The 17,248-nt window shown below is 58.0% G+C and overlaps 1 protein-coding gene across 1 annotated transcript; it reads left to right on the top strand.

The window, feature by feature from the left end:
• Window positions 1-10,680: 10,680 nt before the first annotated feature.
• Window positions 10,681-17,152, top strand: CRABP2 (cellular retinoic acid binding protein 2). The gene is made up of 4 exons (XM_089299794.1): window positions 10,681-12,231; window positions 15,837-16,015; window positions 16,185-16,301; window positions 16,677-17,152. Exons 1-4 carry the CDS (start codon window positions 12,162-12,164, stop codon window positions 16,725-16,727), a joined length of 417 nt encoding a protein of 138 aa, XP_089155920.1. The 5' UTR covers window positions 10,681-12,161; the 3' UTR covers window positions 16,728-17,152.
• Window positions 17,153-17,248: the final 96 nt, after the last annotated feature.

The raw sequence follows: 17,248 nt of genomic DNA on the forward strand, positions 1-17,248 counted from the left end.
CCACCCTCGGGGGACACCAAATTGCCGTAAATTGAAGGTCCTTCAGAGTGGAGCTGTATGCATGATAAAATAAATACAAGCTCGTGTCCATGTGCGTTTTCATAGCATCAAGAGATTTTCTAATGCTCGGAGACCCTCTGCTGCAGGTGGTGGTGAGACGGTGAGAATCGTAACCTGCCAGTCGTACTTGTGATAGTCTAAGGCTTCAGGTAAGGAAGTGGCTCTCATGGCCTGTGTTTGGGATAGCGCTGCCCTTCCCTCTGCCTTAAGAACCACTGATAATGAAGGCTCCAAGGAGAATCATTTGACTCCTGAGTTTAATAGATGATTACAGCCAACAATAGGGAAGATCAGTACCGTAATTATGAACTTGCCTCAAGGCACATTAGCCCAAGTTCAAGTTTACGAACCCCTGTGCATATAATATGCCTGGTGCAACTGTGCATATCTACATCTACAGTAGATAGCAGTACGATAATCCTGTTGTAGTTCACAGAGCACTTTCTTGTACCCCATACCTCAGTCCACCAATAGCTGACGGCTTAACAGCAAGTTACATGGCATCGGGACTGGGTTTTAGGTCCGATTTTTACCTGAGTAAATTTGTGACAGTGAGTCATTTCTCAGAGTTTCAATGGTATAGTGTGAAAATCTTGGAATTCTTTTGTAATCTTGATTTTTTTTAAAAAAAATATTCATTTGAAAGAGTGACAGGGAGAGAGAAATGTTTCATCTTCTGGTTCACTTCCCAAATGCCTCTTACCAACCAGGCTGAACCAGTCTGAATCCAGGAGCTGGGAACTCCGTCTGGATTACCCACGTGGGTGTCAGAAACCCAAATACTTGGGCCATTGTCTGCTGCCTCCCAGGCATGTTAGCATGTAGCTCGGTCAGAAACAGGGGGTAGCCAGTACTGGAACCAGGCCTTCCCATATATGATGCAGTTGACGCAAGCTGTGGCTTAACCCGCTGCACCACAGTGCCTGTGATTGCTGTCAGTAGCCATGATGGCAGTAATTTATTGAATGTTCCTGCGTGCCAGGCATCGCACTAAACCTTGTGCCATCTCATTCTCTGTGAGGTTGGTGGTAAGGAAACTGAGGCCGACAAAATGTAATGAATTTCCCAGGCCAAATAGCTGGCGGTTGCCAGTGCTGGCACTCAGACCTGCCAAGTCTGCCTGTCTGAAGTCTGCGGTTAGCACAGTCCAGGCGGCATCTGGTGAGACTTGGAATCCTTCCACCGAAATAGTTATTAAGCACCTGCCCTATGCCAGGTACTGTGCTGGCCACTGGGGAAACAGCACATTGCCTTTGCCCACATGTTTATAGCAACCTGAAGACAACAACAGTAAGCAATTTTCAGTGTGCTGTGGCAAGTGCTGGCCGGAGTGACACAAGGATTTAAAGCAGGGGAGTGATGTGAGCAGATCTGTTTTTGGATGATGATGCTGGCAGCCAAATGGACGCTAGATTGGAGGAAAGCCAGGAGATGAGCTTTGCTGGGGTAATTTGGGTGAGCAATGATTGAAGCTTGAGTCAATGAAGTGGGAGGAGGCATGGGAGCATCACAGAGGAGGATCAACAGGACTTGGAGGCTGGGGCAGGAGGAGAAGAGATCGACTTGCTAGCTCTGAATTAGGGTACATAGACCGAAAGCTGCATTGGCGGGGAAGAGAGCAGATTTGGGGGCAGATGAGTTGAATCTTGATCTGTTGACTTTGAGCTGCCTGGAGAGGCCTAGTCAGCAGCTGGATTTAGCAATCGGAAGCTTCACAGAGCAGAGACCTGGGGCTAGAAACGAAGGCTTAGAGATGGTGCAGCGGTGGGATAGAGGTGTTGGGTTGGGATGTGGGCTCCTAGGAGGGTGTATAAAGACCAAAAGGTCAAGATCAGAATCTTGGGAAATACCTGTACCTACAAGCTGCTGGAGGAAGACAGGACTACCAGACAGGTAAGGGGACAACCAAAGAGGAAACTCCAGAAGGGAGATGACAATGTTGGGAAGGCCAGCAAGATAGCAGCACAGCAGACAGGCTGCTTGTAGCAGTGTGGTGCCCCTCATCTGAGCAGTGCCTGTGACGGGTTGGTGGGGTGGCAGAAGCTCCATTGCAGTGGACTGGAGGGAGGTGAGGAGAAGAGGGTGTGGGCTGCTCCTCCTTGACTCCCAGCGGAGGGGAGTCCCTACAGAGTGACAGCTGTGAAGATGCTGAAGGAGGGAGCCAGTGGATCTTAGTAAAGTAGCTGGGGAGAAAGGACATGAGTGGCAGAACGAACTCTGACAGTGTGCGGGGCCTGCAGTCCTGAGCTTGGCCTTGGCCGACATCGGGGACAGAAAGGGAAGAAGGGCAAATGGATATGAGAGGTCATCAAAAAGTTCATGGAAATGCATGTCATGGGGGCTGGCATTGTGGTTTAGCAGGTAAGGCCGCTGTCCCACAGGGACCCTGGTTCGTGTGCCAGCTACTCCACTTCCTATCCAGCTGCCTGCTAATGGTCTGGGAAAAGCCCGAGTGCTTGGGCCCCTGCCACCCACGTGGGAGATCTGGAAGAAGCTCCTGGCTCCTGGCTTCAGCCTGGCCCAGCCCTGGTTGTTGCAGCCATCTGGGGAATGAACCAGCAGATGGAAGATCTCTCTCCTCTCTCCCTCTCTGTAACTATGACTTTCAAATAAATAATCTTTTGAAAAATTATGTATTATGGAAAAAAACTACACGTGGATTTCAAAACTCTTTTGCATGAAAATAGTTGCCTTTTAATTGTACTTTCCATTGACTTTTTTTTTTAAAGATGTATTTATTTTACTTGAAAGAGTTACAGAGAGAGAGAGAGAGAGATCTTCCACCTGCTGGTTCACTCCCCAATTGGCCACAATGGCTGGAGCTATGCCACAGCGCCGGCCCCTCCATTGACTTTTATGATTTATGAGCAATAGAGAAAGGATCTTCTATCCACTGGTTCACTTCCTAAATGACCCTAACAGCCAGGTCTAGGCCAGGCTGCCAAAAGCTAAGAATTCCATCCAGGTTTCCCACGTGAGTGGCAGGGGCCCAAATATTTAAGCCGTCTTCCACTGCTTCCCCAGGTGTATTGGCAGGGAGCAGGACTAGAAGCAGAGGAGTTGGAATTTGTATCTGTGCTGCTATGGGATGCTGGTGTCACAAGTGGTGGCTTAGCCCACTGTGCCACAATGCCGGCCCCTTCCATTGACTTTCCAAAGTGCCCTTGTACGTGTCTGGGTGGCTGATGGTGGAAGAAAGGGGTTAACGCCTGGTGACCGCGATCCTGCTCCTTACAGTGAAGGCAGAGTGGGCTGCTAAGTTTGAGGCGGTGGGCCTGAAGCTGGGGAAGAGGAAGTCTGGAGAAGCCACTGAGGAATGGGAAGGGGGGAAGCCGAGGAGCCGTGGCAGAGTTACCGACTAAGCTCAGAAACTGAGCTCGCAATGGCACTGCAAGCTGCTTGTGATATTTTTTCCCCTAGCATCATTTGACAGCCCAAATATAGAAGTGGAGACTTTAAATGGCTGAGGTTGTGCAGGCTGCCGTGGGAGGCCAGGGTGTGGTCCCGGAGGCCAGTGTCTGAAGGGATGGGGACACAGACGTTGGCGTCTGTGGAGTCAGGGCCCTCGAAGGCTGGTGGGTGAACAAGTGTTGGAGGTGCCCAGTAGCTGCCAGGGGAGAAGCAGAGGAAGACTGGGACCCGCGATGGGCGCGTGCAGGAAAGGAGGAGAGGCCGGGGCCAGTCTGTGGCTCAGTTTGTTAACGCCCTGGCCTGTAGTGCCAGCAGCCCATATGGGTGCAGGTTTGAGTTCCGCCTGCCCCACTTTAATCCAGCGCTCTGCTATGGCCTGGGATAGCAGTAGAAGATGGCCCAAATGCTTGGGCTCCTGCACTCACGTGGGAGACCCAGAAGAAATTTCTGGTTCCTGGCCTGGGATTGGCTCAGCTCTGGCCTTTGCAGCCATCTAGGGAGTGAACCAGCAGATGGAAGACCTCTCTCTGCTCTAGCTCTCTCTGTAACTCTGTCTTTCAAATAAATAAAAAATGAATGTTTTTAAAAAAAAAAAAGAGGCCACGGCAGGTGCCAGGCACAAGCCTTACAGCTTTCGGGTGGGGTTTCTTAGGTGCAGTTGAGGCGGATGGATGCACTGCCTGCATTGTGGAGAAGCCTGAGGAGTCCGAGCTCGCCCTGCCATGCTCTGCTGCTTTCCCAGGTGCGTTAGCAGGGAGCTGGATTGGAAGGAGAGCAGCTGGGACTTGAACCAGTAGTCATATGGGATGCTGGTGTTGTGGGGCCGTGGCTTAACCTGCTGCACCACAAGGCAGGCCCCAGGCCATTTTTACTCTGCATAGAATGAATATGTCAGCTTTGGTCTAAACATTTAAACATTTACTCTGCATAGAGGGGTGGGGGGAGCATCTGACCTAGCACTTGAAGCCCCAGATCCCATATTGGGGGGCCTGGGTTTGAGTCCCAGCTCTGCTCCCCATGCGGCTTCCTGCCAAGGCACACTGTGGGAGGCAGCAGGTGACGGCTCAAGTCCTTGGGTCTCCACCACCCCTAGCTCTGGCTATTGTGGCTATTTCATGAGCAAATTAGCAGATGGAAGATCTTTCTATATTTGCCTCTGAAATGAAAATAAAATGGGAGCCACGGTAGAGTTCTGAGCAGAAGAGTGACGTGAACTGATTGAGGACACCTGCGGCTGCTGAGAGGGAGACAGTGGGAACAGAGAAGCAGTGCAGGGGGAAGAGACGATAAGCCGTGGTGGCGGCAGAGGTGGTGAGGAGAGGCCCGACTTGGACAGATGTAACTTTACACACACAGATGATCATTGTGTGGTTGCTGCTGCACGGCTGCTCCGTCTGGGGCAGGCATTTGGCCGATGGTTACGATGTCTGTGTCCCACGCTGCAAGGCCTCAGCTCAAGCCCCAGCCTGCTCTGGACTCCCAGCTTCCTGCTAAGGTGCACCAGGCAGCAGCGGTGGCTCGAGCAGTCGGGTCTCTGCTACTCACATGGGAGATCCAGGTTGAGTTCTGGGCTCCTGGTCCAGCCCTGGCTGTTGTGGGCATTTGAGGAGTAAAGTAATGTGAATGGAAGAACTCCCTGCCTTTCAATAATAATAAAAATAAAAGCAAAAAATGTTTTAAATGTTTAAACCAAAGCTGACATATTCAGCCATTCAGCTCCCACTGGAGCCCCTGTACACGCTGGCCCACCAGCAAGTACTGAGAAAGTACACATGCCCTGCGAAGTGGGGGACCCCAGTGTGCTGGGGGGTGGGGTCTGACCTCTTGTGGGCAGTGAGTCTGTAAAAGGATAAGTGATCTGCAGCTTCCCCCACCCCTCCGCCCTCTGTGGACCTGGTCTTGCATCTCCCCCATGCTCTGTGCTGCTAAGCTGTAGTGTTTGCTAGTTTGTTTTTTCCTATTTTGCACAGCTCCCTGCCTGCTAAGGGGCACCACCAACTCTCTAACGCTTTCTTTGGAAGGCTATATAAATATGTAGGCTTTTGAGAGAGATAGGACAGGGTGTGGAAAGGAATTTTTTTAAAGAGTTTAGCATGGAAAGACAAGCACACCTTAATCCTCTTCCAGGCTCAACCAGATTCCACTCTGAAGAGTTTAAGAGCAAAGCTTGGGAGGCAGACAGGCCGAGAACAGCACACAGAAAGCTCTTAGACAGTGGTGGGCCCGGAGTCAGCCCAGAGCTGTACCAGGCCCATGGCAAATGGGTCGTCCGGCACCCCTGGGCCCCGGCAGCTTCCCCACACACCAGCCTCTTCACTCCCTCCCACCCCGGGGAATCCTGCTCAGTCGCTCTTTTGGAAAGACTCCACGAGAAGGATCCAGCTCCTAACTGAAGGAGGAAGAAGGCAGCTGACCGGGTCCCTGCCCTGGGAGCTGGGGAGGGAGCCGGGGCCCACACCCAGAACCCAGAGGGAGTAAGAGGCAGACAATCCCGCTTGGCAGCTCTCAACCCCAGGCCAGGGCAGGCCTCGGGGCTGGGCTGCAGGAGTGGGTCGTTCCTGAGAAGGGTTCCTGAAGGGTGGGAGGGTGAAGGTGGGTAGGAGCAAAGGGGCTAGGACTGGGCCAACGGCAGAGCAGTCCGGTGTCTGCGTCCTAGGCTAGGCATACACAGGCCTCCACACCGCCGGGGCAGGGACAGCCTCTTCCCTGCTCCTCCACCACCTGGGGTCAGGGAGTTTATGGGACCACAGGTGTCCACAAGCAGCAAGAAGGGCACATAGGTGAGTGTCGGGGGCCAGCACAGCTCCTTCTCCAGGCCAGTCCTTGTGTGCTCCCTGGGAAGACTGATCCAAACCCCGGGTCATCTGGAAGCCTGGCCCTGATGTCCCTGAGCTCTAGGATTTAGGAGGCGTGAGACCGTGGCTGGGAGCTTGAAAGCCGTGAAATCCAGGAGCCACCGGTGCCTTTCATCCCCCAGGGACATGTCCCTGCGGATCCCACTTGGATGCCTTGCCGCCGCAGGCTGGTAGAGGAGCCGCAGACGGGGAGGCCGGCGACTTCAGGGTGCTGTGTGTCCTCCGCCTGGCCTGCTGAAATCCAGGCAGGCTGTGGGGTGGGGGGGCTCGGCAGGGAAGAGGGGGGAGACTGCTCAGTCTCTTTCTTTGACAGCTGACATTTTCCAGAGCTGGCGCCCGCAGGGGAAAGGAAATCAGAGCTTCCCACCTCACACATCTTTTTCCCATTTTGTTCATGCTGCCCAGAGACAGCCATTAGGGCTAGATCAGTCTGGGGCCTCCCCCCACCGCTGCCCGGCTCTCACCAGCCGGAGGGGTGGGGACAGGGGGTCATTGGAAGGACAAGGCCCTAGCCTGGCCGAGCGGCCAGACTCTGAACTCTGGCATCCCTCCTTAATTCCGAGCCTGCTCAAGATGGCAAGATGGGGGCAGGGACCAGGAACCTTGGCTCCTGGGGCCCTCCCTTACTCTGCTCAAATCTCCCCACACCTCACTGTCACAGGGAGTCTGGCCCCACATCCCAGAGGACAGGGCCTGCCAAGCAGCAGCCCTGGCTCTGGCCTGCAGCAGGAGGAGCTCTGGGGTTGGGGAAGCTGGCTCTTACCACCAGACCCCTGGGACTCCAGCCTCCGGCCTGGAGCCAGCAGACAGTTCCCATAGGCCCCTGGGAGCCAGGCTGGGGGCTGAACTGCTAGGTCCCCTTGCCTGGAGACAAGAGCTGCACTGGGGGGCTTGTCAGGAGAGGAAATGGGAGCCTCAAGGAGCCTGACCAAGAAAAGCCACCGAGCAGCTGCCTGGTGTCAGTGCTGCCCATCAGCCCCTCCTGCGAGGCCCCCAGAATCAGGGGGCTCAGGGGCCTCTCTGTCCCCAGCCAGAATCTCAAAGCCCAGACCTGGGCCCCTCTCTGCCTCTCTCCTCGTCAATCCCAGAAGCCGCTTATCTGGCCCAGTGCCCACCCCCGTCTCCTCTTTCTGCAGAAACTCCAGATCATGTCAGGGCTGAACGGGAGGTAGACAGGGAGGTCCTAGGGCCCCTGCTTTTCTTCCATTTGCCATCCTCAGACAGTGGGAGAGGAGGTATCTGAGAGCTGTCTCCAGACCCAGCACCCGGGGCCACATGGCAGGAACGTGGGCTTCGCTGCAGGCTGTGTGGCTCTTCCAGAGCTGGGCCCCCTCCCTGGTGCTATGCAAACCCTGGCTATTTGGCTCCAGTCTTCTCGCTCCTGCCCTGAGCTGCCAGGGGAAGGGGCTGGCGTAGGCCAGGGATGGGAGTGGCAGAGGGGTCTGGCCCTAGGAATTAGATTGTAAAAGCCAAGAGGAGTTTACCTGCGGGTCACGCCGGGGCTGGCTTCTCCATGCTGGGGACTGAGACTTCGTCTGGGCACGTCCTCAGCCAGTGCATCGCCACCTCCTCCCTCCATGAACCCAGCCCAGCCCTGAGGAGAAAGCTGGCAGCTGGGACTGGGAACGAAGGGGCAGAGCCAAGAACAACAGGGCGCTGCCTGGGTGTTGCACAGAGCAGACGCTCTCCTGGCCAGACTGATCCCTGCCAGTCAGAGGTGATGCTGACGCTCCCCTGCACTAACTGTATCCCTCCTGCTCTGGCCTGGGCTGGCTCCAGCCCTCTGCACCCTCCCCTCCGCCTGGGCCACACCTGCTTCCCTTTGCGGGGCTCAGATGCTGGCTCTGGAGGTCACTGCCATCTCCCACCTTTGGGTCCCCAGATCACTTGGGATTCTCTGCACTCGCGCTTTTTAATTCTCAGGGCTTCTGTGCACCCAGGTGTGTCTGGGAAAGGCGTTGGCCTCCTGGGAGCTCTCTGACCTTCTTTCCCAGCTTGCACTAGAGTTTGCAGGAAGCTCTGTTTGGTTTGCCTTCCATCCATTCTGCCGCAATGGCGGTTGAGTTGGGGGCAAATCGGGGCCTGGCCTTACCAGATTCGAAAAGGGCTGGATCCCTGAACCCAGGGAGACAGATGGGGACACATCACTCCCCTCTGGCCCACCAGGGCTCAGATGGGACGGGGAGGCAGGACGCTGTGTTCCATGCTGCATGGACGCTGAGGACACAGGGCAGCCAGGAGACACAATTAACTGTCTTGCCCCTGCGACTCCCAAACCCCTCTTCTGCTCCCAGTCCTCCCCACGGTCTGTCCATGGAGCTCCTGCTAGCTTTGCTGCTTCTGCACTGAGTGCCAGAGACCCAGGTGTCCAGCCCCACCTGCATTTAATTTCAACATGAGTCAGAGCCAACAAACCCTCCGACTGGCAGATGCAATAACACAACTCAGGGAGCAGCTCTTCTCCAAGTGCTGAACTTGGCCGGAGAATCTCCCAGGTCCCGGTTGGGGGTGAGAGTGGGGGCCTCCGTGATTCCCCTACTCTTCCCATCCTGTCCCCCTTCCAGGCACTCCACCCTCCTCTCCCCCCTCAGCCTCAAGGGAGTGATAGGGACCAAGGTTTTCTCTTTCCAAGCCTCCCCACCCCCGCCCCTTAGCTGTGCACACATCTGTACCCCTCACACTCACACAAGTCCTCACCTCCCAAAGATGACCCGGCCACCTCTGTTTCTCTTGGTGCCAAACCAGCCAGTATCCTCCTAGTCCCTAGTTCCTCTCTCAAGTACATCTGCATTCTCCCACCCCACTCCCACCCTGCCTTGCTCCCCCTGCTTTTCTCAGCAACTCTGTGTACCCCTACACACACACTTGAATCCCCCAAATCCTGGGGAAGCCCAAGGAGGTTCCTGGAAAGGGGGAAGGGGTGGCCCCAGGCAGATCTGTAGCAGATTTGGTCATAATTAAAAGGGGGAAATTCCTTCCCTTATTGATCCCAGCGGGAAATTAAAGCCAGTTGTTTGTGACTCAGTGGCTGATGGTCGCCTGGTTCCAGGGTCCTGGTCCCTGCCCCTTGGCCCCGGGCTCCTCCATCCATCTCTCTTTGTCCCTCTCCCTGTCCCCTGAGCCCTCTCCTCCTCCACCCCTCCCTGTCCCCAACCCCCTTCCCCAGCGTCTTCCCTCGCACCATGCCCTCACGCCTGCCACTCCCCTGGGGTAACAGGACTGCTAGAGGCGGCCACCTCCACCCCCAGACCTTCTGCCCACCTCCCTCAACCGGGGTTGGGGTGCTGGGGCTGGAGCTCGGGGGCCTAGAGCTGCCAAACCGCAAGCCCTCACATCTGGAAAGAATTCCCCTCCTGCCGACTTCCCTTTGTCTTACTTCTGTCTCTTTGGAAAAGCTGGTGGGGGAGTGGGGAAGTGTGGGGGGGGAGCGAGCCCGGGCCTCCCTCCCCCCACCCAGGGGAGACTCCCTCCCTGGCCCCCGCCTCCTCTTTATCCTGAGCAAGCCGTGCAGCCTGTGCTGCCCCCACTCCAGTGTCAAGGGACCAGACAGGGAGGTGACCCTCAGCCTGGGACCCACGCAGTCACCAGGCTGCTGTGGGAGAGGGCCCGCGCACTAGCCCTTTTCTTTGGCAGTAGGAGAGGTGTCTAATGAACAGGAGACTCTAATGAGCCAGAGCCCAGCCGGAGTGGACCTAGGGGGAGAGGCAGGGGCAGGGGCAGGGGCAGGGAGGGGGGAAGAGAGGCGGCAGGGATCTGCTTTCTGCCTGTCCCCTCCTCCAGCCTCTCAGCATCCCTTTGGCCAGGAGCCCGATTTGGCTGTCAGAACCTAATCCCGGTCCCTTACCTACAGCGCAGCTGAGCAGAGGCGGAGCTCTGGCTGCAGCCGGCGCCCTCCCTGCGGAGCCCCCTTCCTCCCTCCACCTCTGCTTTTGTCTGCGCTTCCCAGCAGCCCCCAGCCTAAAGGCATCCCCAAACAAGCGCGCCACACAAAGCCTGGACTCCTAAAGCGGGGCTCGAGTATCCGGTTCCCTTCCTCCAATCTGCTCCCCTGGGCGGCTCGGCGAGGAGCCCTTTCTCCAGCGTCGGGGCCATCCTCTTGCAGCCCACTCAGCCCAGCTGCTTTATATTTCCTACACACCCATTCTTTAGAGACTTTCCTCTGCACTGCCCAGTGGCCTGGTCCCCAGAACATCCCCCAGCCTGGGGTTCTCGACGCAACCCACGTGAACCCTCCAGCCCACCCCCTCTCCTTAGGCTCCCTCCCTCCAGGGACTGGACGGCCCCTGGGCTCTAAGGGTAAGAGCTCTGAACGTCCGAGAGCCCGCGGCTCCACCCTTGGCCACGCTGGCAGGGAGGGGCCAAGGAGAGGACCCAGCGCCGGGACCAGATGTGGGGCTTTTCGTCCCGCCTCAGGAGGAGCCGGAAGGGCAAGTCCGGGGAGGATGCGGGGTCGGGGTGGAGTGCGGACAGCGGGGCCACGTGCACCGACTCGCCGAGGACCACCCGGCCTCAAGGTCTCCCCGCGCGGGGCAGGCCGGGACGGTTCCTCCCGCTCCGGACACCGCATCCCGGCCGGCTGCGTTCCCGGCGGTTTCCGGCTTCTCGACTCCCAGCCTTTCTGCGGGGCTCCCCGCCCGCCCGCGGTTCCAGTTTCTGCCTCCAGCCGGGTTGTGCCCACTCCCACCCGGTCTCGGCGCGCAGCCGTGCCCTACCCACCCCCCCTCCTTTGATCACCCGCTTCAAAGCCGCTCCGAGGGGCGGCCGCTCCTTCCCCGCTTCTACAGCTCAGGAGGGTGACACCTGAGACCCGCTCCGCCCCCTGCCCGGGCACCCACCCTCCGAGCTAGGGGGCCGCGCGGCGTGCTCGGGCTCGGCGTCTCCGTCTCCACAGCCCCTCCCTGACGCCTGCCGAGACCCCCTCAGGGTCTGGGGAGAGAAGCGACAGAGAAAACGCCTTAATAAAGAGCTCGTGTCAAGTGAGTGGCTGTGACCTCTGCCCTCCCCAGCCGCGCGCCCCAGGCTCCTGCTTAACCCTTCGATGTCCGCCCAGCTCAGTAAGGGGAATGAGTCGCCTGGCGCCTACTTCCCGCGTCCCCTGGCATCCCCCAAGCCCAGAGCGAGGTCCGGGGGTAGGGGGACCGCGCCGCCCCCTCCCAGCCTCTTAGAGTCGTTCCAGCAGGGGGCGCCGTTGCCTCACTTCGTGCCCGACCCCGGGAACCCCCGGACTCCCCAACTTCGGAGTTTGGAGCCAGTCCCTCAGGATCCAGTCAGGTTTCAGTGGAGCCCAAGTTCGGTCGCCTGTTCCCTTCCCCAGCTCCTGCTCCAGATCTGGGGTCTCCTGTGTCTGGTGCCAAGGAGTTGAGTGCGGGTGGGGAACGGGCGAGGCGTGATCTCGTGGCCCTCAGAGGAGCGAGACCGGGACATTGGCGCCCGAATTCAAGCGCTCGCCTCAGTCTGTCCCCCTCCCATTCATTCACTGGCGCGGGAGAAGCCTAAGTTGTTGCCCTGCAAAACCCTGGACCCACCCATGGGGTCTTAATCCAGAGACTTGGGAAAGGGGAGGGTGAGGGTTGGTGGCCGGGGCGCAGAGCCCCCCAGATGGGGGGGCGGGGCGGGAGGCGGGGCCACCTCATTCCTGGGCAGGGGCGGGCTGCACAGGGTATAAAAACCGCCCGCGCGGGAACCCAAGCCAGCTTTGGCGGTGCCCTCAGACGTGTCCCGGTTCCCGAGTTTCCCGATCCGTCGAAAGCGGCGGCGAGGGCTCCTCGAACGAAAAGACTCAGAGTCCAGTGCTCCAGCCGAGGGGTCTAGGGGACCGCCACCCTCCTCGCCACCATGTCCAACTTCTCTGGCAACTGGAAGATCATCCGCTCAGAAAACTTCGAGGAATTGCTCAAAGCGCTGGGTAAGGAGGTGTTCCAGCTCCCAGGAGGGAAGATGGGGCAAGTTAGCGTCCTCACAGGCAGGCACAAGAAGGAAAGGGGGCCTGGGGTGTGGGGAGCTGGGAGCATGCATCTCCAAGAAGGGGGCCGGTCTCCTGGGTCCCGGGGCACACTGCCGGGCGCCCACCGGTGCCAGCCCCAGCTGTGACTCAGAGCTTGTGAGTCAAGTAGAAAGAAACCAGAAGCCTGAGGTCGGGGGGCGGGGGGGCAGGGGCTAGCCTCAGCCTTGGCTGGCTGACCAGGGCACCTGGCTCCCTGCAATTCAGAAGCTGCTGGCTGGGAGAGCGGGGAAGGGAAGCGTGCCTGCAGCCAGGGACCCCTTGGAAACATTCCAAACTCCTTCCCTGTGCTCCGGCTGTAACCCAATCCCTGCCCAGGGTCCTGTGCCCTGCCTGCCAGGTGACCTGCATCCTGGGCCCCCCGACGCCCCTCCCCCCTCCTGCACTTTCCATTTGGCTCTCCCTATTCCACTCCACCCCCCCCACCCCCGTCTGTGAGACAAATATTTTCCGACCGTGAGCAGCTCCAGAGTCCTAAAATCACTTGGGATAATTATCACTTTCTTGGATTTCAACAGATGGCTTCGTGTGAAACCCCAATCCCACATTTCCGAAAACCCAGGTTTCTCCTGCCTCCTTCCCTGCCCAGAGACTGGCGGCAGCCCAGCTGGGTGTGCTGGTGTTGAAGGTGGGGGAAGCTGGATGAAGTCAGGCTGCCCTCCAACTTGCCTGGCCCACCTCCTGTGAGCTCTCTGGGGTCCCACTGGGCTAAAGGGCCTGGGGAAGGGGCCAGGCCAGGCTGTGATGGCTGGGAAGACCCTGTAGATGGAGGTTAGTAAGGACCTCTGCAACTGGGAGAGACTGTGGCTGGCTCAGGAGCTGGGGGAGGGCATCCCACATGGGACAGGAGACCGGAGGAATGGATCTGGACATAAGAAGAGTCTGGAATGCCATGGGGAGAGCAAAGATTGTCGTCGCTCCTTGTTAGCTCTTCCTGCAATGTAACTACAATATTTCTTGCAGTCATGTCAAGTCTTCCTTGCAGAAATGAAAGACCAAAGGCTATACACCTTCCCTTCCAAAAACTGAATGGCCATTCCCTCCCCCACCTGCTGTGGATTCTGGCCCCTCTCACCAGGGGATGAGTTGTGGCTGGGCACACCCCCAGGCCCAGCTGCCTTCAAGATCCAAAGCCCAACCCTGTAATCGGTCTTCAGTCTGTTTGTCCTCTCTGCAGGCTCTCTCACAGAGCCACGTGCCCTCCTCCGGCCCTGCTAGGGGGCAGATTGAAAACAGACCCGTTAGACACAGTGCTGAGCCAGCCAAGGTTGGCGGAGCAGCTCCGCAAGAAGGCGGTCTCCGGCGAACCCAGCCTGGCCTCTGCAGGACCCCCAGTCCGTCCTCACACGCCCCACCCCCACACTATTTACGGATCCATCTCCTGGTGAGGGAGGCCCTGGAGTTTGGGGGATGTCAGTCCATCAGGTATGATGGTCACACAGCAGATTCTGTTCCAGGGGGAGAACAACGCATGTCTGCCAAGCTGGGTGAACTTCCCAGCTAGCAATGGAGTGCCGTCGCTTCGGTTCTCTCTCTCTCTCTCTATCTCTTTCCTTCTAAGGTTTATTTATTTATTTATTTATTTGAAAGGTAGAATGACAGAGAGGGGAAAAAGAGATCTATCTGCTGGTTCATTCCTCAAATAGCCACAACAGCCAGGTCTGGGCCAGGCTGAAGCCAGGAGCCAGGAGCTCCATCCTGACCTCCCACGTGGGTGACAGGGACCCAAGCACTTGGGCCATCTTCCGCTGGTTTCTCTGGCATGTTAGCAGGGAACTGGATTGGAAATGAAGCAGCTAGGACTCAAACAGACAGTTCAATATGGGTGCTGGTGGAAGATGGCCCAAGTGCTTGGGCCTCTGCACCCATGTGGGAGACCCCGAAGAAGCTCCTGGCTCCTGGATTTGGATCGGCGTAGCTCCAGCCATTGAGGCCAGTTGGGGAGTGAACCAGTTGATGAAAGATCTCTCTGTCTCTTCTTCTCTCTGCCTGTAACTCTGCCTCTCAAATAAATAAATCTTTAACATATATATGATGCTGGTGTTGTAAGCAGCAGCCTAGCCCAGTGAGCAACCACACCAAACCCTGCAATATCTTCTTTGTTCAAGGAGATGGGGCAGGGTGGGCTCCTGTACCAAGAAAACTGGGCCTGGGGACCTCAGTTCTTTCTCAGGAGATCAGCAGTCGTGAAGTGGGGCTCCTGGGTTTCCTGAGGGCTGGGGCGTCTGTTTGGCAAGAGGCTCTGTGCCCCAGGCCTGGGGGAGGACTGGGAAGTGGGGGTCAGCTTGGCCCTATGGCCCTCACCATCACAACCCTGCAGGAGTGTCCTGCAGCCAGGACAGGCAGAGTGTGCAGCTCAGACCCTGGCCCATCCACAGCCACCTGCCTGTCATCCTGTCCTGAGACAGCACTCTCCTGTCTCCTCCACCCTCTTACCAGCTGGGGAGCAGAGGGGAGGGGTCCCATCTGAGAGAGGATACAGGGGCACACAGGGAATTCACAGAGGCTGAAGGAGGCCTGGCTACCGAGGTGGTGTGGGGGACCCTGGAGTAAGGGGCGCCTCAGGGTGGCAGGAGGGAGACACTGTTCCTGGCTTCTTTTCCTGGTCCCGTTCCCTCTGCTTGAGGGAGAGGGGCCCGGGAGTCTGATGGCGGGAGCTTTGTCTGAACTCCAGCTCTGGCTTTTCCTTTAGCTTCCTTTTCTCAGTAAAGGCAATAAGAGCAACGGCCGCAGCTACTGCTTCCTGAAGCCCTAATGGGAGGCCTGGCACCACACAGCGGCCCCTTGATGCTGAGGAAGAAGCTGTCGCTTCCATTTGACAATTGAGGAATCTAAGGGGCAGAGAGCTCCGGCCATTTGCCCAGTCGCCCAGCCTGAAAGGGGGCAGAGCCAGGAGGGGGCCACAGCCTAATGGCCCTCACTGCAGAGCCTCTGGCTTCCGCACGCTGTGGGCCACTCCGTGGAGGGGAAGCATGGCCTCATCTCTTCCCCGCTGAGGACCCCTGGTCCCCATCTGTGGGAGGGGCAGAGATTGGGCAAGCAAAGACCTACCTAGCACCCCCACAGCGTGGGCAGATAAGGGACAGGGAAGTGGGACCTCAGTGGTGAGCCCCTCCCAGCAGAACTCCAGGCAGGAAGGATAAAAGGCCAAGAGTAAGGTGAACAGAGCCGAGGTGAGCCCAGCCCATGGCAGGAAGCAGGTGGGAGGATGGGGAGAAGCCACCCTTGAGAATTCTGGAAGTGCAGAATTGAGTTTTGGGGAACCCAGTCCAGGCTGGGGCTGCCGCTCGAGCAGGGCCCCTGGGGGCTGGGCACTGCCTCTCTGCCCCTCCTGCCTAAACCCTATCATGTTTCGGGACTGTAGCGCCCTGTCCCCCCTCCAAGGTACCCTCCAGGACAGCCCAGGCAGCCGCCTCCCCCGCCACCAAGCCACAGATCAGTCTGCTCCGACTGTGTCAGGGGCTGGAAGGGGTGAGACTGCTGCCTGGAGCCATCCCCTGTCCCCGCAGGGGTGAACATGATGCTGAGGAAGATCGCCGTGGCCGCAGCGTCCAAGCCAACAGTGGAGATCAAACAGGACGGAGACAATTTCTACATCAAAACCTCCACCACCGTGCGCACCACGGAGATCAACTTCAAGATCGCAGAAGAGTTTGAGGACCAGACTGTGGACGGGAGACCCTGTAAGGTGGGTGCCAGGAAGGGGTCCCTCGTGCTCATGGCCTCTGTTGCCTGGCCTCTCAATATGCCACCTGCCAGGCCTTTCTAGATTCTTCCCTGCATTCCCATGGGCTGGGGGGGCAGAGGCAGGGTCTGTGCTGTGTGCGCCGGGCTCACTCGGCCGCCTGTTCCTGCAGAGCCTGGTGAAGTGGGAACGTGAGAACAAAATGGTGTGCGAACAGAGGCTTCTGAAGGGAGATGGCCCCAGAACCACCTGGACCAGGGAACTGACCAACGATGGGGAGCTGATCCTGGTGAGTCCCTGGGGGACTGCCCAGGGTGTCGGAAGTCCAAGGACAACCATGGCTGGTGTCCCCAGCCTCCTGCTGGAGCTGCCTGCACAGGACTAAGCAGTCGGCATAGATTAGCAGCGGGTGCCCTTTTAGTGTGGAGCAAAAAGACACACGTAGCGGGGCCCCAGCTGCGTTCCAGGGACATCTTCCCGGCTTGGGGAGGGGGCTTTATTTCCAGCCTCCCTGTAGTGAGGCTCGGGCTCTCTGGGAGCAGCTGCCTGCCCTTCAGTTCTGAGCCAAGAAGCAGGTTTCCACCTGGAGGCCCAGCAAAGTACCTCCCCTCGACCCTCCTCATCCAGAGGCCCCCCAGGCTGACCATGACCTCTGTCCTTCCAGACCATGACGGCCGATGACGTCGTGTGCACCAGGGTCTACGTCCGGGAGTGAGCGGCTGTGGGCTGAGAGCTGCCTGAGCCCACCACCACCCACGCCCCCCACGCTGCTTCACTGCCCCACGGCTGCCGGCCTCCCCGCCACGCCCAGCTAGGTAGTTCCCCCCTTACCCGGCTCACGTCCAGGGGTCGCTGGATGCCTCTCACGGGGTCTGGCTTTCTTGGACCCCTTGCCTCCTCGCACGTGTCAACAAAGAGGGCTGGATTGTGAGAGCCCAGATGGCCCCTTCCGAAATCACTCCCCACCCCCGCCCCGCCCCACCCCAAGTTAGCAGCCCCAGCCCCAGCTGTGTCTCTCTTTCTGAGACCTGAGGGCCTGAGTGGGGAAGGCTGGCTCTCTGGCTTCCACTCATTGTCCCTGAACCCTTTTCTGTTTAGAATATTTATTTGTAATTTTATTAAAATGTTAAAAAAAAAAATCCTTATTCCTGGCTTACTGGATCTCCCAAGTTCCACTTCGCCTCTGAGGCGAGGTGAGGAAGTTGATGCTTCAGCAATGAGCGGGGCCAACAGCGT

This window comes from Oryctolagus cuniculus, chromosome 7, assembly GCF_051225735.1.
Source record: "Oryctolagus cuniculus isolate XC-2025 breed Fujian yellow rabbit chromosome 7, ASM5122573v1, whole genome shotgun sequence".
NCBI lineage: Eukaryota > Metazoa > Chordata > Mammalia > Lagomorpha > Leporidae > Oryctolagus > Oryctolagus cuniculus.